This window comes from Eublepharis macularius, chromosome 1, assembly GCF_028583425.1.
Source record: "Eublepharis macularius isolate TG4126 chromosome 1, MPM_Emac_v1.0, whole genome shotgun sequence".
NCBI classification, from domain to species: Eukaryota; Metazoa; Chordata; class Lepidosauria; order Squamata; family Eublepharidae; genus Eublepharis; species Eublepharis macularius.
The window spans coordinates 189,851,850-189,876,737 of record NC_072790.1 but is presented as its reverse complement, the minus strand read 5'-3'; the positions used below and the strand labels follow the sequence as shown (position 1 = coordinate 189,876,737).

At 44.3% G+C, this 24,888-nt stretch overlaps 1 protein-coding gene across 1 annotated transcript in view; it reads right to left on the bottom strand.

Annotated features, from left to right (window-relative positions):
- Positions 1 to 24,888, bottom strand: part of USH2A (usherin) — an 843,391-nt gene that overhangs the window by 121,881 nt on the left and 696,622 nt on the right. The window contains exons 58-59 of the mRNA XM_054970549.1: positions 16,187 to 16,345; positions 15,047 to 15,209 (exon numbers count right to left, since the gene is read on the bottom strand). Coding sequence (XP_054826524.1) covers positions 15,047 to 15,209; positions 16,187 to 16,345 — 322 coding nt within the window. The remainder of the gene's footprint in view (positions 1 to 15,046; positions 15,210 to 16,186; positions 16,346 to 24,888) is intronic.

The window sequence follows — 24,888 nt, the reverse complement described above, 5'->3', positions numbered from 1 at the left end:
AAACTGTAACTTCCAGACACTCTTCAAGGGCAGCCCCATGTAGAACATATTGCAACAATCTAATCTAGATGTTATGAGGGCATGCACCACAGTGGCAAGACCTCCCTTCCCCCTGCCCAGGAAGAGTTGCAACTAGCTCACAAGTTGAAGATGGTGCCTGGCTACTGCAGCCACCTACAGGAGGCCCTCACCCAGGAGCATCCTGCAGCTACAAATCTGCTTCTTTAGGGGGAGTGCAACCCCATCCAGAACAGGAGATAATCCGTTTCCTGGGTCAGACCTCCCCCACCCCATCAGTAGCACCTTCATTTTGTCAGATTTAAATTTCAGTTTGTTAGCCTTCATCCATTCCGAAACTGTTTTTTCAGGCTCTAATTTCAGAGCTATGGGAATACATTTCAATGGGAAATGTATTTCAGGGTCTGTGGCAGCCCTTTATAAAGAAAATGGCAATAACTTTGCACAAAACACAGTTCTCCCTCTAATCTATGAACTGTTTAAGTTTCAAGCAGATTGAACAAAGGGGTTTGATTTTACAGACCCCTGAAGTAGGTGCCTCTTGGCTCAGGTGCATTTCTCTCTATTGATTCCTATGGTAGTGGTGAATGGCAGTCAAGCAGCAGCCTAGCAGGAGGATGCCAGCCAGCCAACAGCATATTTAAAAAACCCTATCTGCATTCATTTCATTTTCCTACTCTGACTGACAATATATTTTTTAATCTTTCTACTGGAAACACTGTTTGCCATTCTTCCTTGTTGTGGTCTGTTGTTTGTTTCCTTTCACAAAGTGGGGAAGGAGAATTGCAGCTCTACCATTATCCCCTATGAGAGACATTTTTCAGGGAGGTCTGTTTTTCACCTAAGTGGTACCAAATTTGCAGTGGAGCTAATACTGCTAGTCCACTAAAAAACACCAAGTTTCAAGCAAATGGGACCAAAGGGTCCAATTCTGCAAGCCTCTGAACAAGGTGCCCTCAGCTGTCCTACTTGCACAGGCAAAAGCAGCCCCGTCCACACAAAAGATGGAAAGAAGGAGAAGGAGCAAGCCAGAACCACAGCTGTACCAGGCCCTGCAACTGGCTTGCACCAGCTGGGAGCCAGCTTCCTTAGGTCACTGATGAATGAAAGAAACCGAAGATGGCTGCTGCTAGTGTGTAGTTTTTTGTGTTCAGGTGATGGGCAGAGGGAATGTAAGGCCTAAGAATCCCAGATTTGTATAAGCATTCTAGAAAACCACAGTAACAACTCAAAACAGTGATTTTCTTGTATATTTTTGACCTGGGAATTCCAGAAAGGGCTGGTTCCAGGATGGCTGTGCAAAGAGGGTTCAGGGAGGCTCTTGCCATGTGTGGATACCAGCCCTGCTTCTGCAATTTGCCTTAGTCAGGAATTCCTGAAGATTCCAGTCTCCACTCATTCAATCATCTTGCTCACAAATAGTATATCTGAGCATATTTGAGGCTGGACAGTAGTTATTCAAGTCTCCTTGGTCCAGAGTAGGTTTCTTTAGGAGTGGACACACCATTGCCCACTTTAAGGCAGGGGTGACCACCCTCTCAGGGAGGCATTTAATGTATCCCAGATTTAGTCCACTGCCCCCACCCCAGCACATTTAAGCAGCCAGGAAAGACAAGGGTCTCAGACTTCCAAAAATCCTGTCCATATCCTCAGACCGGACAAGTTATCACACAACTGGACAAATTGGTTCCCTAAAACCATCCAATCCTATCACTGCTAATGTGCATTCCCAAGTTGAAATGGATGTGAGAAATTTTGTATGCAAAGTGCTTAGCAAAATGATTCCAGCGGGCTGCAAAACAGTCCACCTCTTCCTGTAGGCCAGAATCTAATAAACTCTTGACTACCCAGAAGAGTTCCACAGGTCTACACTGTATAGATGCTATGGTGGCAGAGAAGTATTGTTTCTTTGCTGACATCACCGCCACAGAGTAGGCTTTAAAATGTGTTCTAGCCTGTGCCCCTAGTCTTTCCTCACTGCTGCTCTAGCCATCTCCCTTGTCTCCCTTGTACTTTCATTGTCCACAGCCCCTCAGTAAACCAAAGGACTGTCCTAGCTCTCAGACCTCAGAAATGGATTGTGTCAATGGCCCAGGTTATTTCCTCATTCCAAAAGACAACCTGGGTATCAACAGGATTGGGACTCATATTAGCAGGAAAATCCCCAAATGCCATCTGAAATCAGATTAGTCAGACTACAGGGGAGGATCATTTTGATCAGTCCCTCTCCTCTGTGGAAACTGTCCATGACAAGGGGACTATCTTCAATCCCCCTACCTTTACATCAAATTCTTCCTGCCCAGAGGAAAACACCACTCTCCTTTGTTCCCCTCATTCAATCAGAAGTGCTTTTTCAATAACATGTAATTAAATTGTGGAAATCACTGTCAGTAGGCGTGGTCATGGCCATGGCTTTAGAAGGAGGTTAGACAGATTCATTGAGGGTAGATCCATCAATGGCTACTAGTCATAAAGACTAAAAGGAATTTCCACATCCAGAGGCAGTAAATATCTGAATTTAGGAGACAACACCAAGGAAAGGTCTTAGCCTCTATGCCGTTTGTTGGCCCTTCAGGGAAGTTAGTTGGCCTCTGTGGGAAAAGGATACTAGACTGATCCAGCAGAGCTCATCTTATATTCCTTTAAAGGTAAATCACAGCTGTGCATGATCTTATTTCAATCAGTTACTGGACTAGGTAGACCACTGGTCTGATTTGGTTCATCTTATGTTCTTTTAAAGGCAAGCACAGCTATACATAGTCTGATTTCAATAGGGACAGCATTGATTGACAAGTATTTTAACTTACCTATTCCCACAAGATCTGGCTAATCAAAAGTGCCCATGGCCTGTTATTACTTCATTAAAGAGGGGAAAGTACCATTTTTGCCTGTCTTTTTTCTTTATAGTAGCTATAACAATGTTGTGAACCCAGTTTCAATTTGCAAAACCACGTGATGTTGAAAGCATTACATCTCGTTGCAAATGGCTCTAATATGAATCAGGCCACACAGAGCTGTAATTCAACTTTAAAAGATGCTAGGAAGATTCAGTTATGGCTCACCCAGCAACTCATAGTGCCTGTACACACATTTAAACATCTATACAAGTCTATAGTTGCTCATGAGCAAGTTTGAGAATTTGGCAAACCATACTAGTAGGAGTATCAAAATCAAATTTCCCATAATGGTAGATATATGGAAGGATGGTATATGGAAAAATTTGGGGTTAAGAAATGGATACAAGTACTTCCCTTTTTAAAAAAATGAGAACTATGTCAGTAACCAAAATAAATACATTATACTGTCTACCACTTGTAATAGTAATAGTAATATACTGTCTACCACTTGTAATAGTAAACCTGGCATAAACCTGGCATGGTTCCTGGGAGCAGAAAACCTGCACTGGGACTGGGATGGGGAGAGAGAGAAGTACTCTTTGGGGGAACAATCAAGGAGATATTTTTGGAGAGAAAGGAAGCATATTCTTTTAAAGGACACGAGAACAGAAAAAATCTATGAGAGGAGGTTAAATTTGAGGGGAGGGAGTGGATGTTCTTTGGGGAGACAGGGATATTCTTGTACAGGATAGGACAGAGGCGATCCTGGGGGGAAAGAGAGTCTCCTTGGGGGAATAGAAATCTCCCGATCTGGCTGTCCAAGAAGAGGCTGGAAGCACCGACTCTGGGAAAGAGAACAATCATCATGAGGAGGCAGACCTAGGCATGGGGAGACTAAAAGACAGAATGACTCTTGGGGGGCAGACATCTGGAGGGGACAGATATGGAAAGGAGGATGAAAGTGAGGATTTTGTGGGGGATAGACTAAAATTGGGAAGAGGCAGATGTGAACAGCCAGGCATCGGCAGGGCTCCATTGCACATCGGGATTGCATTCCATAATGAGAAGTTCCACGAATGGAGGATGCTGGACCTCCATGAGGAGGTATGGAGGCTGCACTGGTGGGAAGCGGCAGCTGTCTCTAGGAGCACTTTCAAGAGGGGGAGCAAGCTCTGCATTGCAATCAGATAAACAACAGTGCAGTTCAGTTCACCTTTCCCATCCCAACCCTGCAAGACACCTACTGGTGATCGGTTGTGACTTTGATGGTCGGCTGTGCAGAGCAATGGGTTCCTGGAGCAGGGGTGGCCTGCAACACCTCCTCTGCTGCCTGGGAGGTGGCCATCTGGAGCAGATGCATTTTTCAAAAAGTGGTCGCCACTTTTTTGCATGACTAGGAGGCCGTCCAGTGCCACCTGCCTCCATTACTTGCCATGCAGGCCATGGGCTCTAGTTGTGGGGGCAGCCACCAGTGTGGGGTGGGTTTCGTTGGTGGCTGCCCCCTCCTTGAGGGCCCAGGAAGCAGTCAGGGGCCTGCCGCCCTTCCTTCTCCCAGGGGTAATGGGCTCCTGTAGTAGGGGTCCTTGTGAGTGGGGGGAGGCTGCTATGATGGAAAGGGGGGTTTCATCAGTGGCTGCCCCTTCCTAGTGGGCCTTGGAAGCTTCAGGAGCCTGCCATCCTTCCTTCCCTGGGGGTGACGGACTCCTGTAGCGGGGGTGGGGCGGCCCCAACACACCCCTTTGTGACTGGAGAGTGCCCACCGTGTTGGTGAGGTGTGTTTTGTTGGTGGCCACCCCCTCCTCATGGGTCCAGAAGGCTTCAGGAGCCTGCCGCCCTTACTTCCCCAGGGCAACAGGCTCCTGTAGTGTGTGTGTGGGGGGGTGGCCCCCAACATGCCTCTTGTGACTGGAGGTTGCCTGCTGCAATGGAGAGGTGGGTTTCATTGGTGGCCACCCCCTCCTCGTGGGCCTGTGAGTCTTCATGGGTCCACCACCTTTTCTTCCCCTGGGGGCGACGGGCTCCTGTAGCGGGAGTGGGGCGGCCCCGAACACCCCACTTTGTGACTGGGGGTGGCCACCGCATTGGTGAGGTATTTTATGTTGGTGGCTGCCCCTCTTCAAGGGCCCAGGAGGCGTTCAGGGGCTCCCACCCTTACTTTCCTCAAGAGAGATAGACTCCAGTAGCAGAGGGTGGGGTGGCCCCCAACACCCCCTTTGTGACTGGGGGGCAGCCACACTGCATTGTTGAGGTGGGTTTCATCAGTGGCCACCCCCTCCTTATGGGCCCAGAAGGCTTCAGGGTCACCCCACCCTCACTACAGAGCCTGGAAGGCTTCAGAGGCCTGCTGCCCTTCCTTTCCCTGGGGGTGAAGGGCTCCTCTAGCAGGGGATAGGGTGGGTGTCCCCCAACACCCCCTTTGTGACTGGGGTGCTGCCACATTGTGTTGTTGAGGTGGGTTTCATCAGTGGCCACACCCTCCTCAAGGGCCCAGAAGGTTTCAGGGACCCATTGCCCTACCTGCCAGTAGGGGTGATGGGCTCCTGTAGCGAGGGGTTGGGTGGTCCTGCATCTGCTGTGCTGGTGAGGTGATTTTCATTGGTGGCTACCCCCTCCTTGCAGGCCCAGGAGGGTGCTTTCTCCACACCTGGGGGAAGGAGACTTGGGCTCCCCTATTTGGATCATCACTGGCAAAAGACATCTTGCTGATGCAGGGGCCATGAGGGAACAGAACGTCTGCCTTTGGAGGGTGCCTTCCCCATGCCTGGGGGAAGGAGACTTGGGCCCCTCTATTCAAGACAACCCTTCTCCATGCCTGGGGGAAGTGGATTTGTGCTCCTCTATTTGGAAGGACCCTACCTAATGCCTGGTAGGAGACTTGTGTGCCCCTATTTGAGAGGACTCTTCCCCCCACCTGGGGGAGAGGGACTTGTGCTCCTCTATTCAAAAGGAGACCTCTTCACTCCTGGGGGAAGGAGACTTAGGCTCCTCTATTTGAGAGGACTCTTCCCCATGCCTGGGGAAAGGGGGCTTGTGCTTCCCTATTCAGAAGGACCCTTCCCCACACCTGATAGGAGGACCCTTCCCCTACTCTCTGATAGAAGGGTAAAAGGGAATGTGGTACAAAATTGGGCAAAGAGGCTGATGAGATGCCATTTAATATTAAGGAGTCCAGTGGTGCGATTGCGCTGGGCAAGGATGGGACAAAAGGGGAAGGCCATCATGACCCTAAGGCAAGCAATGTTCAGCCACAGAAAGTCACCTCACTGACGGTGTTGCCACACAACGGGCTCAATTGCAACCTGGCCCAAGAACACCCTTAAGACCAGGCACAGTGAGGACAGCAGACCATCCTCTCTAGGGATGAGTGGCAGCAGTCTGCATAAAACAGCTCCCCAATGGAGAAGGATGGGATGCATGGAAGCGAGAAGCCCACAGATATCGAAACTGAACCTTGGCTATTTGCATCAGCAGTCCAAAGAACCCACCTCTCTGACCGAGTGGCAAGGAACAAATGGAAGGATGCCTTCCCCACCTTGGGGGAAGGCTACTGTAAGTCCCGCTTGCAGGGGGCGATCCCCCTGGGGACATGAAGAAAAACAGATGGATGGATGGATGCCTTCCCCACCTATATCTCCCCAATGCTTTCTGAGGCAGTGTGAGCCCAATGGGGCAATGACAACAGGTCTTCCTGTATACACGGGCAAGGACAGGGAACATAAGGGGAAATCTTTTCAATTCCTCAAATGGAGAAATGCACCTCGCAAACACGTTGGCCACGACGGAATAAACTTATCAGTGCTGGTTGATTGATCCACAATCTTAGGGTGCAGATTTAATCATGGAAGCAGGGTATTAGAATGTGCTAAGTGGGGTGACTCAACGAGACCCTGTCTTACCACAGCTTACATCCATAGCTAGAGAGGCAGTAAATCAAATCACCCCAGTCCTCTGCATTCAGCATGAACATTCTTTTCATGCCTGAACTCCTGGGTGGGTCTCAGCAACTTTCTTGCTGGAATTCCCCTGCTGCAGATCAAGCTGCATTTAATCCAGGGGTCCTGTCTTTGGCCAGCCTCGGTTGGGCTCTCTGTGAGTCCTCCTCAGAGGATGAGTTCCTGTCTTTGTCTCTCTCTCTCCCCCCCTCTCAGGCCAGTGCCAGAGCTGGTGCCCCCAGCCCTGCCTGTGACAGGTCCTATGATTTTATATCATAGGTCTGTATATTAAATACGACGGAGGTCAGAGCTGATTGCTTAAACTATGGGAAGGCTGAGACATAGATGAATGGAAGAGCTGCCAACTGCACCTCCATCCATCCTGAAGTGAGAGCGGTGACCACTGGAACCCACCTCTATGATGGTATGGCCGTGAGGGAGGCCTTCCCTACCTGTGGGGGAAAGATAGTACAGTTGCCCTTGGGGCACTAGAGCTTGAAATTCTCCAGTTGGGGGGTGTTTTCCCAGTGCACTGTTTTCTGTGAGTCCTCCTCACAGGATGCTACCACCAGAACCCACCTGACTGAAAAGATGGCCACAAGGGAGGACTTCCCCCAGCATACCCCTGTGGAAGGAGGTTGTATTTCTCTTTTCATGGGTGCATTCACACCAACGTGTTCTTCAGAGATTCAACAGAGGAATCCATTAGAGTTGGCTGATGTGGATGTCAGTGACATAGAGATGGGCGGGGTTGGACCCCAGTGGCCCGCAATGAACTGGGGGTGGTCCAGAGCCTGACCGAGGTGACTGAGCCTGGCAGTGGCATAGAGACTGGGGTTGCTCAGAGCAAAGTATCTACCCCAAGGTCTAGGGAAAGGTAGGCCAGCAGGGGGAGGATAAGCTTTATGAAGGCCAATTAATCCATCAGGGCCAGGACCAGGCGTGACCGGCAGGGACGGAGGATATCTCCCAGGTGGGAGGATACCTGCTCGCTCTGGCCACTGGTGTGGGGCGGGGGGGCAGAAGAGAAAGTTCATGGCCATGGACAATAGGTTCGGCCAGATGTCAGCTTTACATGCCCAATACTCTAGGGGATTGGAGTCGGAGGGCTCAACAAGGTACTCTTGCACCATTACCTGAAGGCAACCCTTTCCTTCCTGATGTTGGCAACCTCCCAGTTCAACACCGAGGACCAGTAGTGGGGGTGGTCCCTGTAGGGTGGGCTGCCACAGACTGGGATGCTGGGCTCATCCGCCACCACCACCACCAACACCTATTCCGTGTCCTCTTCTCTCCGGCCATGTCTTTTCTCCTGAAACCTCCAGACCTATCTGTGGAGCTCCTTCTTCCAGCACTGGGGGTCACATTGGTACATGGTGATGACACCCTTTACACAGGAGTCACACATGGAGGCCATTCTGTATGCCCACTGTTTGCAGACGGGATGCAAGCAGGCAGCCACACTTGCCTGAAACCTCTTCACCAAGTCCCTGACACCAAGTTCCCAAGTTCCCCCCGCACCAGTTCTTTATCCTGCACCCAGTCCAGTCCACGAATCAGGGGGATGGCTTGTTCCAGTCTGGACTTGTAGGAGCAGAGGAGATCAGTGGTGTCCCAAAACGGCTTCAGGACATGGACCATTTGGGAGAGGACTAGCCAGTCCATGGAGCTGATGCTGAGCACCCTTCCCATATGAATAATGGGCGTGGAGGTCATGATGTCCTCCAACACATGTTTTTGCTCCACCAGACGCACTATCATCAGGTAGGTGGAGTTCCAATGGGTGGCCATGTCCTGGAAGAGCTGGTGCTTGGGATCCCCCGAGCCCTATGCACCAAGGCATTGCAGGTATGGCAATGCTCCAAACAGGAGTCATTGGGATTTGGAAGTGCTGCCAAAGTGTGGGACTGAAACGGCGACCAGGAGATGATGGGTCAGGAGGAGGATGGAGCCATAACCACTGAGTTGAGGGGCTGGGCTGGAAGGACAGACTGCAGGTAGGGGCAGCCCCAAGAGATTGGGATGTGGAGGAGCTGGATGTTTCCCTAAGACCCCCCAAGGCATCCTCCTGAGATCCCTCCTCAAAAAGTTTTAGCAGCTGCTCTTCCTATGGCAACACTAACAGCTCTCCTGTCTCCTCCTCAACCCCCCAACACAGATCCATAGAAACAGGCTCTGCCTCTAAGACTTCCCAGTCCCCAATACAGCTGGTGCTGGGCACCGATGGTGATGGGCAACCAGGATAACTTTGGCACTTCTTCCCCTCATGACCACCCTTCCTCCTCCTTCCAATTCTCATGGTGCTATAAGAAGAGCCCTCAGCTGAGGAAACCCAATGAGCTTGGTCCCAGAGCCTGACTGGAGCTCTGAGACTGGGTTGGGGCACAGCCCTATCCCAACACCACAAATAGGATTGAAAGGGGGGGAAAGGAGATAGAAGAGTGAGCCCTCAGCCGAGGAACCCCAATACGCTTGGTTCCAGAGCCTGGCTGCAGCCCTGAAACTATGTTGGGGCAGAGCCCTAATGGAATACCACAAATGAGAATTGAAGGGGGGAAATTAGACAGGACAGTGAGCCTCAGCCAGGGAAACCCAATACGCTTGGTCCCAGAGCCTGACTGGAGCTCTGAGACTGGGTTGGGGCACAGCCCTAGGCTAGCCCACCACCCCACAAGCAAATAAGATTTGAAAGAAAAGAAATGAAACAGAAGAGTGAGCCCTCAGCCGAGGAAACTCAATAAGCTTGCTCCCACCCAGAGCCTTGCTGCCACACATGCCTCAAGCCTCCCTCTGGTGCAATCCGGAAAAAAACTTCTGCAACAAGCATTTCCTCTGAGCTGGTAACCAACTGGAAAGTGAAACCACGGCTCAGCTCTGGGTGGTATATATACTGCTTGTTCTCATAGAGAATAATGGGAGTTCTTTGGCTGGTGGCTAGAGCTGCCTATCAAGATTTTCAGGGCTAAGTTTGGTATGTTCTAAAGGCCACACAAGGTCTGCAGGCGTCACCCTATGTTGCCTAGAGAATTGATTGCTCGGCACCGGGATGTCCAGTTTCACGGACCAACGGACCGATGGGCCCACCAATGTTCATCTCGTCTGTGAAAAAAGGCATGCCACATAACCAGCCAGGTTGCGAATGTCATACTGACCCAGTCTGTGTAAAATTTTGGTCTGTTTTTCAGTCCGTGCCCACCTCTACTTGCTAGTTTGGTTTGCATTGCACAGCATTTCAATTAACCACCATAGCTATTTGTTGAATTCACAAATTAGTGTTTAGCAATGTGGAAAATCTGTGATAAACAATTTCTTTGTGCTGATAGATCAAAGTTGCCACCAACTGTGAGCTCTTCCATAAGCAAAGCTGAACAATGTAGACTGGTTACAGTGTTTAGATCTTATTACTACTGACTATTTAATGAAAGAAACTTACAGCTAGGTAAATGGTCCCATGTAGTGTTCCAAGGAGACAATATCCTCACGTGTGAATAAACTTTGAGTAGAATTGGCTGAATAGTATCTAATTATTTCAAAAGACTGAAGATTTAGAATTACACTGCTCTTTTAAGTGGAAACTTTTCTCCCACCCAGAGAGAAACACAAGAGAAAGATGACATTTCTCGGGAACTGGGAACTGCTGTTGAAACTGCATATACTGGTTTCACTCAATTTATGATGGTCAAGTATGATGGTCAATTTATGATGGTTGATAAGCTACATAGGTAGTATCATAGCCATGAAATAGCCCAAACATTTTAGGTGTTAACTCTGGAAACTGAAGGGCTGTGGCTATGCAAACTTTTGCTCAAATTTTAAAAACTTTAAAAATTCTTGATAATGGTTCTTTCCATTTGAGGTAGGCCTTCTGCACTGTGGCCAACACTCCCTGTAAACTAATTGCTTAAACTGTATTTAATTCCAGCTTTTCACCCATTAATGACAGAGAAAACCTAGGAAGGTCTGCTCAAAATCCTGCTCAAGTCTCCTCAATGAGACTTACTCCCAGGAAACTGTTTTTAGGATTAAAGTGTATCTGACAACTTCCACCACTCAGTTCTATAGAAATCAAACACTCCAAATGGGGAAAAAAACAAATCAAGGAAATACATTTATTTTTATCTATTTTTCTGATTTTATTCCAGTAAAGAATTTGGATTTCCTAAGCAAAGATTTGGGAGGGAAGGGCGGGGGGGGGAAATCCTCAGAGAGGATAGCTGATATGATGGTCTAAATCCTTGCAAAATACATCATTCAGTTTTAATGAAAAGCTGTCTTACTCACTTGAGGGTTAAATAAATTTAACTTGGTGTACAAACGACAGCAAGACAATGGCAGCAAATGATGAAAACGAAATTACATACCATAATATCCTCTAGAAATACTGCAAGCTTGTTGCTATAACACTATAAGGCTAGGCATGAGTTTCTCATGAAAAAAAAAAAAACCCTGCATGCTTACATCCCATTTCTGTCCTTACAAATTTCTGATTTTTTCACAGCTATCTGAAAAAGATGTGATATTGTTGTTGTCTAAGCACATTTAAACTTCAGCTGAAATAACTGCCAAGTGATTCATGCCTATGTAGGTGAATATAACGATTGTATCTGGAGCCCCAGTGCGCCATTTTCATTTCACTTTAAATAAAAAACAAAATGTATCTATGTCAGTCAGTGCCCTTCTGCTGTACTCAGAGGTATCAAACAGGCTACAATTATGATTGTGAAGTGATTGTGTCACATTGGAGGAAGGTTTATTGCTTTTGAGTCTGCTAGGCAGTAACACATTCTGTTTCATATTACTCTTTATATCATTGTTTGGCTGTGACTAGAATAATCAAATGCCATCAAATGCTGTCAAATTCAATTTACAGCATTTTCCACTTTCTGCATTATATTTCCTGTTTTCACTTTCTATTGCTGCAGTTGAAATTGCAGCTGTAATCATCAGCTTTATTTACAAAACCAGCAGAGTGAAGCCACATCTTGGACGACCAGTGCTTCTCAAACTGGGGTCTGGAGACTGCTGGGCATTCATGAGTCCTTTCGTAAAGACAAAGGACAAGCTGATGCTTTCTGGCGAAAGTAAAAATTATACAGTTGTCTAGGAAGTTGGGGGCGGGATTCTTTGCTTCAGTGGAAGGAGATAGAATCTGCTCCCTGTCCCCTTTTGAAGAGTAGGAACTCATAATATCGCTGACTCTATAGTCACCTAGATGTCAGATCATCTCAGATCACTGGCAAAGATTCCCATTGTGAAATCTGCCTATACTTTCCCTACAGCCTTGTGGAAAACCTCACTGTCCCAAAAGATTGTTTTCATATGCAAGTCAGAAACAAAACAACCAAAGCTGAAAAGTGAACCCTCACTTCCAGAGTAGCAATGCCACCACCAGCCTCTTTGACTAACCCTCAACTTGAGACCAAGAAGCAAATCCCAAGTCCTACCAGGAGTGAAGCAAAATAGAAGTCAGCCCTGCATGGTAGGACACTTTGCAGGCTGAATTGCACAAAGCAATTTTTTGGGCAGCTATGGCAAATTGGCCAAGGTGCTGGATTCAGATTGAAGTGTTGCAAATCCAAATAATTCCACAAAGATATAATTAATACACTTTAATTAATTATTATTTTATCATTCATTATTAATTAATTATTAAAAGAAGTGCAAGAAAATACAAATCATAGAAGTGGGCAAAACAGGGGAAGAAAATAATAACAAGCTAAATAACTAAGCTAGCGTTCAGTCCTAAAGCAGATATTACCTTTCAGCTATAGGTCTCAAAAATCCAGGTGGAGCTTCAACTCTGTCCAGAGAACAGAGACAAGATGGTATACAGGTAAAGGCTTCTACCTGCAACCATCTTGGCAAGAATAGCATCCATGGACAAAGGTCTGATCCCTAGCCAGGATCTGATCCATAGAAAGGATAAAACTAGAAGGAAGGTTCATGTGGCTTGACCAATCAGTGAATGGCTCATCCCGTGATGACGCCACTGCTGTCAGCATATTCTCAGAGAAGTGAGCAAATCACTCCACTCCCAGAGTGCTATGCATTAATGAAATGGAATGCAGGTGGGAAAACTCCCTTCAATGTTCTATCCTTGAAACTCTCTGATCTTACACCTTTGACTGGTTCTGTCTCACTCCCTTATCTATCTGGGAATTTGTAGTGTCATCCTGACTGCACAGGGAAAGCTTCCTTTTGCTTCTAACTTAGCTGAGAAGCCTGAACCAAAGCTAGGCATAGTCAGTTTCTTGACAAGCCTCCTTGTCTCTGGTTTCTCATTCCATTAGATCCTCTACTCTTTGGATCTTCTTCTCAGTACATAGCCACCCCCTGTGTAAGGTTCTAATCCCATCTGAATTGATAACTTAGTCTTTATTCTTTAAATAACTGAAAATCTCATATTAGGTCAGCATCTAAGGACAGTATTATTGACATAAGCACAATACAATATAGGTGTCAGGGATCCAAAGAAGTGAATCAAAGTATCTAAAATACTTTGATCCACAGATGTGATTTTGATTCTGGATGGAATATCTTGCACTGTATTGTATGTCACACAAGAAAGGCATCTGAGCTTCATAAGCAGTTTCTGCAGATGGCTAAAGAGTAGGGGAGTGCACCAAAAACATATCTGGGAAATCCAAATATGGGTTTCAGGGAAACAGAGAGAGAGAGAGAGAGAGAGAGAGAGAGAGAGAGAGAGAGAGAGAGATCTTGAAATCTGGGTAAAGATTCTCTAATCTAGTTCAGCAAGACCAGAGAATCCCAGATTTATTTGACCATTATTTTTATGGATAAACCTTTCTGGGAGCTTTTAGGGGGGGCTGGGGAGTCATTTTTCAAGCAAACTCCACCAAATTTGCAGGGGACCTACTCCTGACTGTGCTCTAAGGACCTCCCTCCACTCAAGTTTCAGGAAGATTGGACCCCAGGGACCAATCCTATGGGCCCCTGAACAAAAAAAGTCAAAACTGATTCCCACTGCAAAATCACACTGAGGCAAAGCTGCCATGGCCAAGGCACACTTCCAAATGCAAGCATAATACACAGAAAGCCCAACAGAACCAAACTGAAGCAAGGGAATGGAATCCCCCCCAGAACAAAAGCAAGTAAGGGGACAATGATCAACATCAAACATCAGAATCATGTCAAATTCCACTCAAACCAAAGTGAAGCAAAGGCATGGATGGAATCCCCCTGGAGCCAAAGTGGAGCAAGGGGACCAACATTAAACCAGAGAATCATGTCAAAACATTGAATTCCAGTCAAACCATCCTGAAGAAAAGGGCACTGTTGCAACTTAGTCCAACTAAACCAGTGTCATTCACAGAAGCCAGGCAGACAGAAGGGCTCCTGCACAGATTGGCCACTCAGTACCCCCTTGCTGCCTCACTCTTCCTCCTTCTGCTTCTGCCTCACTCCCTCCTCTTGGAAAAAATATGAGAGAAGCCCTGGAAGAAGCCAGCCTGAGGCTGAAGCAATGTTTCCTAGATATACCTGGATTTACCTTGTGGAGGAGGGGTTTGGATCCCAGTTCCCGGATTGGATCTGGGGTTCTCTGATTTGATTATGGAAAGCCTGATTGGCAAAAATCTGACTTTTTTCCTGAATCCCAAACCTGGATTGCATACCCCAATACAGAAAATTTCTATGGCAAGAGAGAGCTATAAAAGGGCCAGGACACATTTAGAAGCCAATTTGCTGTTCCTTTGATTCTAGTTCTTAGGCTAATGTGCAAAGACTCTCTTCCCCTACTTATTGCAGTAAAGTTGAATGAGATCCAATTTATATGCTTCTTTTGCTGTTTTCCTGACGCTACAATGATAGCTGCATGAGCAAGGTTCCACGTGGCTAGGAAAACGTATAAATACACTGTCCACACTGGTCCTTACAACCGGTTACACCTTCAAAACATGAGTACTATTGGATTGGATTAAGGGTCCATATACATAAGCGTCCTGTTTTCCACAGTGGCCACCTAGCTATTTCCAGGAAGATATTTCCTGGAACTTCCAACTGGTATTTCCAACTGGAACTTCTGCCATAAACAAGCCCTCTGCTAACACTGCCCTTCAGGAATGGCCATCAGAGACATACTGGCCATCTATCTCTCATGCTATCTAGCCTACCCATGTGAAAAAAGGATGAAAACATTCATGGACCCTAGCTGAATTCTCAACTATCTGGCTACAATTGACTGAATAAGGAATATGTGCTTGAACCTGGCAAGAAAAATGAACATACAATAAGAGGTACCTGTAAACAAAGTAGTTTTTGATTATTCCATTGGATTTCTTAGGTGGTATCCATTTAACCTCAATAGATGCTGATCCAGTGGCTGTAACTACAGGTGGACTCAATTCCTTAGGGGGTGCTTCAGCAGTCCTTGCATATGCTCGTTCACCCACTCCACAGCCAACTGGAAGAAAACAAAATATTGCTTCATGAATTGATTTATCTGCAAACAATGAAAAATAATGCCCATCAACCAACATATATTTCTTACTGCAGGGCCGTTTCCAGATGGCTTACCTGCACCCGCAACATCGCGCCATGTTGCGGGGAAAACGCAAAATATCGCGTTTTCTCGTGCGAGTTTTGCGCGACGTCGCAATTTATGTGCTCCATTTATACAGATGAAGTATATATTATTGTCTTATTTTTATAGTCTCAAATTCTTGTCTATGAAGCAATATACTAAATTAATACTCTGATCTCTTGGCATAGGTTTTTAGCATTAAGACAAAAACTGAAGGAGATAAAAAGATACAGCAGAAAAATTCTGGAGAGAACACAACTGGAATAATAGCCCAAGCTTTCTAAATCACTCTGTACTGTTTTAATTGCTCCCCCAACAGGATCAGTGCTGTTCCCCCTATAATTTCCAATAGGTCAGGGTCCTGAAATTCAGTAGCAATAGTTCTTATGGGCTTACACTAGTGTAAGTCACATATACCTTATTAACAGTTTCCTTTAGAATAAGTTTCATATATTCTTTGTAAAACTAAGAAAGAGAACAATATTGCCTGGCTTTTATATAAATAATAATAGAAAGAGATAAATTGCTAATGTAACATCAGTCATGGCATGGATTTCATCCTATGTGTGTTTCTAGGACATCTGAAAAAACTAACTCCGTTTTATGCTTTTTCATAATGCATTTGATAAAAAGAAGTATGGTCCCCCAAATGCTAACGTTTTAAATTTTCTCTTAAAATATTCATGATATAATATGAAGAAATGTAAAATGCACCACTCAGTGCCAGGCTTTGCTTTTACTAGGTAAACATTTCACTTCAATTTTGAAATAAGATGTTATCTGTTTTGCTGAACAGAATCTATTTTGCAAAACTGCAGTGTCTGCTGATCACAAAAGAGAATTACTTAACGTCTTACCATTCTGGCAGGCTTGTATCCTTATCTCATATTGCGTGTATGGGTCCAGACCATTCAAAAGAGAAAAATTGGGCTGCCCAACTGATTTTACAAGTGGTGAGATACTGCCAGGATTTAGTAATATGTTGTACTTCAAAGGTGCATAGGTGTTAAACAATCCTGTTGTAAAACAGACAAAATTGCATGATAATTACACTTGAACAGAAGCCACATTTTTGATTTCGTGGTTTCTTGCATGTATGGGATCTCTGTATGTCACTGGATCAGAGGCACAACATTTAAATTATATTTCCTAATTTTCACATCTCATGTTCAGTTCTTCAGATTCACTTACATTTGTAAATCAGCCATCAGAGATTAATTTCCCCAAACAGAACTTTTGTATCTCCCAATACAAACAGAAACACAATACTTAATCAATGGACAAATTTCATACAATTGGTTGAAATTAATGAAAGATATGTGAAATTGATGAAAAGGATAAGACATCAAATGATTAACACGCATGTACAAATCTGCTGGAAATACTCCAATCATCCTGAATTCTGAGTTTGCCATTGTTAGATGACATATGGATGGCATATGTCATCTGTAGGATACAAAATTTCGTTGTCTTAGGCAATCTAAGTGAAAGGCTACTAACCGAAATTAAAAATATAATCAGCACCACCCCTCTGGTTTTTGAGGACAGTTCTTTATGAGCTTTTCAAGCAGAACAGCAGCTGGAGTGGTGGGGAGTTGTTGAGGTCTGTCGGTGAGAGTTGTTACATTGAATATCTGGAATGTTGTTATTCTGTAGCATAAGTAGATTTTGGCCAATTATTGCTACAAGTCTCAGAATACTGAAGTGATGCATTCGATCAGGGAGGTCTGAGAGTGGAAGGAGAAACAAGCAGGGTGATGTAGTGCTTGCTCCTTTTCTACTCTGGTCCACTTAAAGGCATATGAGTGAAGATGCACCCATTTGAAAAATTATATAGTATAAAGGATGTCAATAAGAAGGGTATAACAAGGAAATTATATAATTTAATGAATAAGGATAGAGAATATATGATCAGGTTGATAAAATCTGAATGAAAGAGTTAAAATTAACAGATCAGAAGATAGATAAATTAATGAAAGATATAAGGGTAATAAAAATGGAAAAATTTAAAGAACTGGAGATGAAAGTAATATTGAAATGGTATAGGATTCCCTCCCAATTATCCTATATGATCAAGAGAATGAAGTCGGAATGTTGGCATTGTAATAGAATAAAAGGCTACTATGCTCACTTATGGTGGGAATGCTCTAAAGTAACAGTCTTCTGGCAAGTGATATTGGGAAAGGTGAAGGAGCTTTGCGATGCTGAGATAAATTTAAATGGGGAGATCCTATTTATGGGCATCTGGGGGAATAATAAAGTACAGGAAAACAGGCAGCACTTGTTAAATCCATGATTATAGCTGCCCATGCTGTAATAGCGTATGGATGGAAAGATGCCTCTAAATGGACTTTGGAAAGATGGAATTGGTATTTATATGAATGGATCCAATCAGACATTCTATCGATACTAAAACAGGATAAGACATGGGAAAATAAGACGTTAATGATAAGGAAGAAATGGTCTAGATATATATGATGGGTCAGAGGAGGAGAGACCAACCAAATCATATTAACGAAACTCCAGAGAGTGTGCTCATGGTTAAAGATATAAAGTAGGTGATTCTTGTGGTTGTTCCTTTTGTGGGGGGAGGGGGAGAAAAGGGGGGAAACAAGTCTGTATTGGATGTATGGATAGTTAAATTTATTCTATATGTATATGTACATGAAGTATAGATTGTATGTGGATATAATGCATACATCAGTACAATAAAAAAAAGAAAAAAGATGAGTGAAGATGCTCTCAGTCATTCCTTCTGATACAATCTTGATGTTCTGCAATGTCCAGTTTGTAAGCAATGTGATATTTGCAATATATGACTTTTCAGAGGACATCATAAACCTAGCTATCTTGCCCAAGCTTAGGATGGAGGAAGCTGACTGTATTAGTCGATATCAGTTGACTCCCCCTTGCATATATGGTTCTTTATCAACTGTAATGTAAAGGATGGGGCAAGTGTGGTGGCAACAATCCTTTTTCCATAGAGCGTGCCAGTAGATGCCCTATATAAATTGATGGAAGCTGATCTAGCCTTGCTGCTCCACACTCCTGTAAACCTGAGACTGCACTACAGTAACACAGTCTATGTGGCCCTTGAAGACATCTCGTAAACCTCAGAAAGTGTAAAATGTAGCAGCCTGTCTATTGTCTGGTACATGCCAGTATGAATCTAATAGCATCTGTGTTGAAAGAGCACAATTGGTAACTCATTTCCAGCTTTAGTTAAGATGCAGATTCTTACCTTTAAAGCTCTTCACATAGTTAAAGAACAGTCTCCCCTGGGTAACCAGCATCCTGCTAAACAGCTTTTACTCAACTTTCCTGCTTGTGTGTGTTTTATGTGCTGTTAAGTCACCTCCGACCTATAGCAACCCCATAAATGAAAGACCTCCAAAACACCCTATCATTAACAGACTTGCTCAGATCTGGCAAACTGGGGGACGCTGCTTCTTTTATTGAGTCAAGCCATATTGTTTTAGGTTTTCCACTTTTCCTACTGCCTTCTACTTTTACTAGCATTATTGACTTTTCCAGAGAGTCTTGTCGTCTCATGATGTGACCAAAGTAAAATAGCCTCAGTTTTCTCATTTTAGCTACTAGGGAGAATTCAGGCTTTGATCTAGAACCCACTTATTTGACTTTTTGGGCATCCATGGTATCTGCAAAACTTTCCTCCAGCACCACATTTCAAATTAATCAATTTTCTTCCTGTCAGTTTTCTTCACTGGCCAACATTCCCATCCATACTTAGTAATGGCGAATATAATCGTTTGGATTATGTTGGTCTTGGTCCCCAGAGAGATATCCTTATCTTTAAGGATGTTTTCTAGTTCCCTCACAGCTGCTCTTCCAAGTCTCAATCTTTTTCTGATTTCTTGGTTGCAGTCTCCCTTTTGGTCGATGATTTAGCCAAGGAATAGAAAATCTTGGACCATTTCAATTTCCTCATTGTCAACTTTAAATGGTTTAATTCATCAATAGTAATTACTTTTTTCTTCTTGATATTCAGCTGTAATCCTGCTTTGGCAATTTTTCCTTTAACTTTCATCACTAGTCATTTCAAGTCTTCACTATTTTCTGCCAGTAATGTGGTGTCATCTGCATATAACTAACTAACTAACTAACTGACTGACTGACTGACTGACTGAATGCCTCAAAAGTTAATGTTCCTTCCACAAATTTTATGTCCACTTTCTTCTTAATCTAATCCATCTTTCCTTATGATATGCTCTGTATAGAGGCTGAACAAGTGGAATGATAATATGCATTCTTGTCTGACACCTTTGCCAACTGGAAACTGTTCTGTTTCCCCATATTCTGTCCTAACAATAGCCTCTTGTCCAGAGTACAGGTTGTGCATCAAAACAATCAGATGTTGTGGCACCCCCATTTCTTTTAAGACTCTCCAAAGCTTTTCATGATCCACACAGTCGAAAGCTTTGCTATAATCTATAAAACACAGGCTGATTTTCTTCTGAAATTCCCTGGTATGTTCCATTAGCCATAGTAAATTTGCAATGTGATCTTTGGTGCCTCTTCCTTTTCTGAATCCAGCTTGAACATCCAGCATTTCTTGTTCCATATATGGTAAGAGTCTTTGGTTTAGAATTTTATCATCTCTTTGCTTGCATGTGAAATTAACATGATAGTCTGATAGTTGCTGCACTCTTTGGTACCCTCTTTTTTTGACAGCCAGTTTGGTATAGTTGTTAAGAGCACAGGAGTCTGACCTGGAGAACCGGGTTTGATTCCCCACTCCTCCACTTGAAGCCAGCTGGGTGACCTTGGGTCAGTCATAGCTTCTAGGAGCTCTCTCAGCCCCACCCACCTCACAGGGTGTTTTGTTGTGAGGATAATAATGGTATACTTTGTAAACTGCTCTGAGTGGGCATTAACTTGTCCTGAAGGGCGGTATATGGATCAAATGTTGTTGTTGTTGTTATTTGGAATCAGAATGTAGACTGAGTGTTTGCAGTCTGTGGGCCATTGTTTTGTTTTCCATATTTGTTGACAAATTTTAGTTATGATTTTGATGGACTCAGTTTCTATAGCTTGAAATTGTTCTATTAGCATTCCATCTACTCCAGGTGCTTTTTTTCTCCCAATTGCTTTGAGTGCAGGTTTTACTTCTCTTTCTAAGATTTCTGGTTCTTCATCAAAACCTTCAAAGGTATCTGTCATCCTTCCATCTCTTCTGTATAGTTCTTCAGTGTATTGTTTCCATCTTTCTTTTATTTTTCCTGATCAGATCTGTTTATCTTTCAGCATCCCGAGCTGTGGCTTGAATTTCCCTTTGATTTCTCAGATCTTGCGGAACTGATCTCTTGTTCTTCCTTTTTTGATGTTATTATAGTAGATTTCTTTGTCTCTGTGAGCAAGTCTCTAAAAAACTGTATTTAGAATTCTGACTCTACTTCTATCACCGTTTGCTTTTGCTTCTTGTCTAGCAATTTTAAGAGATTTCTCAGTCATCCATTTAGGCTTCTCCTTTCTTTTGGCTACAGAAATAGTCTTTGCACATTCTTCCTTGATAGTATCTCTGGTTCCAGCACATAGTTCTTCTGGTTCATGATCAATTAAACTTAGTATTGAAAATCTGTGCTTTACATGGTCTTTACATTCTCCAGGAATGTTATTTAGATTGTATTTTGGCAACCCCTCACCATGTTAAGGTGTGTATCCAAGATGGGGCATCCTCATTTACAGGATGATAAGACCATTCCAACTCAGCTGTGTGTTTCACAAGTAGAGTTTTTAGGTTTGTTTTGCTGAGCCAATGTAGCAGTTTATAATTTTTAAATACCCAAGTTAACTTCCTTACACACTGCCACCCATCATAAACCTCCCTATACTGTTTTGGGGCTTCACAGGCAGTTAAGGGAAGTCACAACATGCCACTTGTCGAACTTCTATTTATCAGGTAGAGAGCCGTGACCCAAATTCACATTGGGTCCCTTATTTCCTCTTCCTAGAGGTTCCATCAGACAGGTAGCCATCTCCTTACATTCACTGACCCTCACCCAGGTACCATCCAGGGCTATTGGGGAAAAGGAACTCAGTATTTACTCCCTCAATACACTGCCACCATTTAATTATTCAGGTCCATTAGTCATGACCAGAATTCTTGATGTGTGTGTGTGTGTGGGAGGGTTCCCCTCAGCCCACAACTTCAAACCAGCCAAGGTTAATCAGAAACAAGAATCACTTTTATTTACAAGTTGTATAACAAAGGAGTGAATTAAACATACATATGTATGTCTTGGTGTGTGTGTTAAGAAGTGCACATATAACCCATGATCTTATAACAGTGAAGTTTTATAATATACATTAACAGGCCTCAACAGCCAGCTATTGGTTCTCAGCCACTAGGCCTCTCTCTTTCTCACTAACTGTCTTAACCAATTCCAACTGTCTCTAGCCTCAGCATTCCATCCAGTTCTTATTGGCTGTTCTCCAGGAGAGGAGTTGCTGGAAGAAGACATGTCCACCATGCCAAGTTTTATTCATGCAATTAGGTATTTCATTCTTATGGGCCACATTCCTTCTTTTCACCTGTGAAAAGCAAGGTACAGAAGAACTGCCATAAGAGAAATGAATCCCTCCACCATGCTGCCTCAACACCCAACTATTGTTCTTTATGTACACTCTACTGTAACCTGAACTTTCAAACATTTGATTTGAGTGTAAGACAACATGACTTTAGATTTCGTGATACTGTATGTTAATACTGAATATATGCCTTTCTGAAGAAACTCAGGACAGCATGTGTATCATCACAATAATTCCCAGTGTATCATCACCATAATCTTATGAAGCTGTTCGGGCTAAGAGGAAAGACTAGGGTATCAAGTGGGCTTAATGGCTGAGTAGGAATCCACCTGCCAGTTTTACAGAATCACAGAGATGGAAGGGGCCATACTGACCTTCTAGTCCAACCCCCTCCCAATGCAGGATGAGCCTAAAGCATCCCTGGCAAATATTCATCCAGCCTCTTCTTGAAAACTGCTAGTGAAGGGGAGATCACCACCTCCCTAGGCAGCTGATTCCACCTTTGAACTACTCTGACCGTGAAAAAGTTTTTCCTAATATCCAGCTGGTACCTTTCTCCATGAAATTTAAGCCTGTTGCTTCGAGTCCTATCCTCTGCTGCCAAATGGAACAGCTCCTTGCCCTCCTCCAAATGACAGCCTTTCAAATATTTAAAGAGAGCAATCATGTCCCCACTCAATCTCCTTTTCTCCAAACTAAACATTCCCAAGGTCTTCAGCCTTTCCTCGTAAGGCTCAGTCTCCAGACCCCTGATCATTCTCGTTGCTCTCCACTGCACCCTCTCGATTTTGTCCACATCCTTTTTGAAGTGAGGCCTCCAGAACTGCACACAATACTCCAGGAGCGGCCTGACCAAGGCAGTATAGAGAGGGGCTATGACCTCCTGCGATTTCCATGCAATGGCCCTTTTGACACAACCCAAGACTGAGTTTGCCTTTTTTGCCACCGCATCACACTGATTGCTCATATTTAGTTTACAGTCCGCTCTTACTCCAAGATCTCTTTCCCATACACTACTACCCAGAAGTGTATCCCCCATCCTGTATTTGTGCTTCACATTTTTATGGCCCAGATGTAATACTCTGCACTTATCTATGTTGAATTGCATCCTGTTCATAACCGCCTACTTCTCCAGAGTATTCAGGTCTTGTTGAATTTTAACTCTTATCTTCTTGGATGTTTACCACTCCTAATTTGGTATCACCAGCAAATTTAATGAGTAGCCCATTTACCCCTTCATCCAGATCATTGATAAAAATGTTGACTTCCCCAGATCACTAAGCAGTCCTTCAGATACTTACAGGTTGATCCCTTTAAAATCTGCTCTAATATCTTCACAGCAACAGAAGTCAGACTGACCGGCCTGTAGTTTCCCGGGTCATCCTTCTTCCCTTTCTTAAAGATTAGGATAAGATTTGCTCTTCTCCAATCTTGTGACATATCCCCAGTCCTCCAGGAGGCCTTGACGATGATGGACAGAGGCTCTGCAAGTTCTCTAGGAAGTTCTTTGAGCACTCTTGGGGGCATACCATCCAGCCCAGGGGATTTGTATTAATCCAGTGCAGCCAGGTGCCTCTCCACAACCTCTCTGTCAATGTCAACTAGCCCCCCAGGTGTCCTGTTGTGTCTACTACCATCTCTAGATGGGCTCAAGTTCTTCAGGGAGAAAACAGAGGCAAAAAAGTCATTAAGCCTGTCCGCTTTTTCTCTGTTCTCCATCAGAGTTTCTCCTTCCACTCTCAACAGCGGTTCAATTGCCTCTTTTACTTTGCATTTGCCTCTCACATCTGTAGAAGTTTGTCTACAGATATGTGAGATTATAGATTGTAGTGAGCCCCCCTGGGCAGACCCAGCTCATACTGAGCTTTGGCTTCTCTGATGGCTGATCTGCAGTACCTAGTAACCCTCATATATTCCTCTTTAGAGGTCTGTCCTTCTCTCCATTTCCTGAACATTTCCTTTTTCTCCCTTATCTTATTCTGGAGCTCTCTGTTCATCCCCATCGATTTCTTGGAGCCTTTACCATGTTTCTGTCTTGCTGGAATAGTGAGGGCTTGAGCTTGCAAAAGCTCATGTTTGAGAAGAGCCCACCCTTCACTCACTCCTTTCTTTTCCAGCACACTTTCCCACGGAATGACTCTCATCAAGCCTCTGAGTTCATTGAAGTTGGCCCTACAAAAATCTAACCTATGAGTCCAGCTACAAACTTCTTTGGCCCCCCACAGCAACTGGAATTCAAGGAGGACATGGTCACTTCCCCCTAAGGTCCCCACCACCTTCACCCCATCTACCAATTCTTCCCTTTTGGTTAATATTAAGTCTAGTATGGCCGAGCCCCTTGTAGCTTCCTCCACCATTTGAAAAAGGAAGTAATCAGCCAGGCAGGTCAGGAAGTTGCGTGAGTCTTGTCGCTTTGCTGAGCTTCTTTCCCAGCACACGTTGGGGAAGTTGAAGTCACTCATAATTATAAGCTTCTGATGTCTGGATACTCTACCAATCTGTTCAAGGCGGGCAGCATCCATTTCCTCTCCTTGGTCAGGCCGTTTGTAGCAGACTCTAGCAACAATACCCTTTGTCCTTCCTTCCCTTATTTCCACCCATATACTTTCCACCGGGCTGTCAACCACATTCTCCAGAACTTGCTGACAATCAAGCCCTCTCCTCACATACAATGCCACTCCGCCTCCTCTTCTACCCTTGCGTTTTTTCTTGAACAACTTGTACCCATCCACTACTACACTCCAGTCATGGGAATCATCCCACCAAGTCTCAGTAATTCCTACTATATCGTAGCCCTCTGTTTGCAAGAGAATCTCAAGCTTGTCCTTCTTATTACCCATACTTCAGGCATTGGTATGTAGGCACTTGTAGCCTTGTACCTTTGTTTGATCTGTCCTACTCAGGTAGGCCTCTGCTGTTATCACTTCTTCATTGAAATCCTCTTGTTGATCATCCCATTCCCCTTGTGGCATCAGTTTAAAGCTCTCCTGATGAAGCTCTCCAGGTTCTT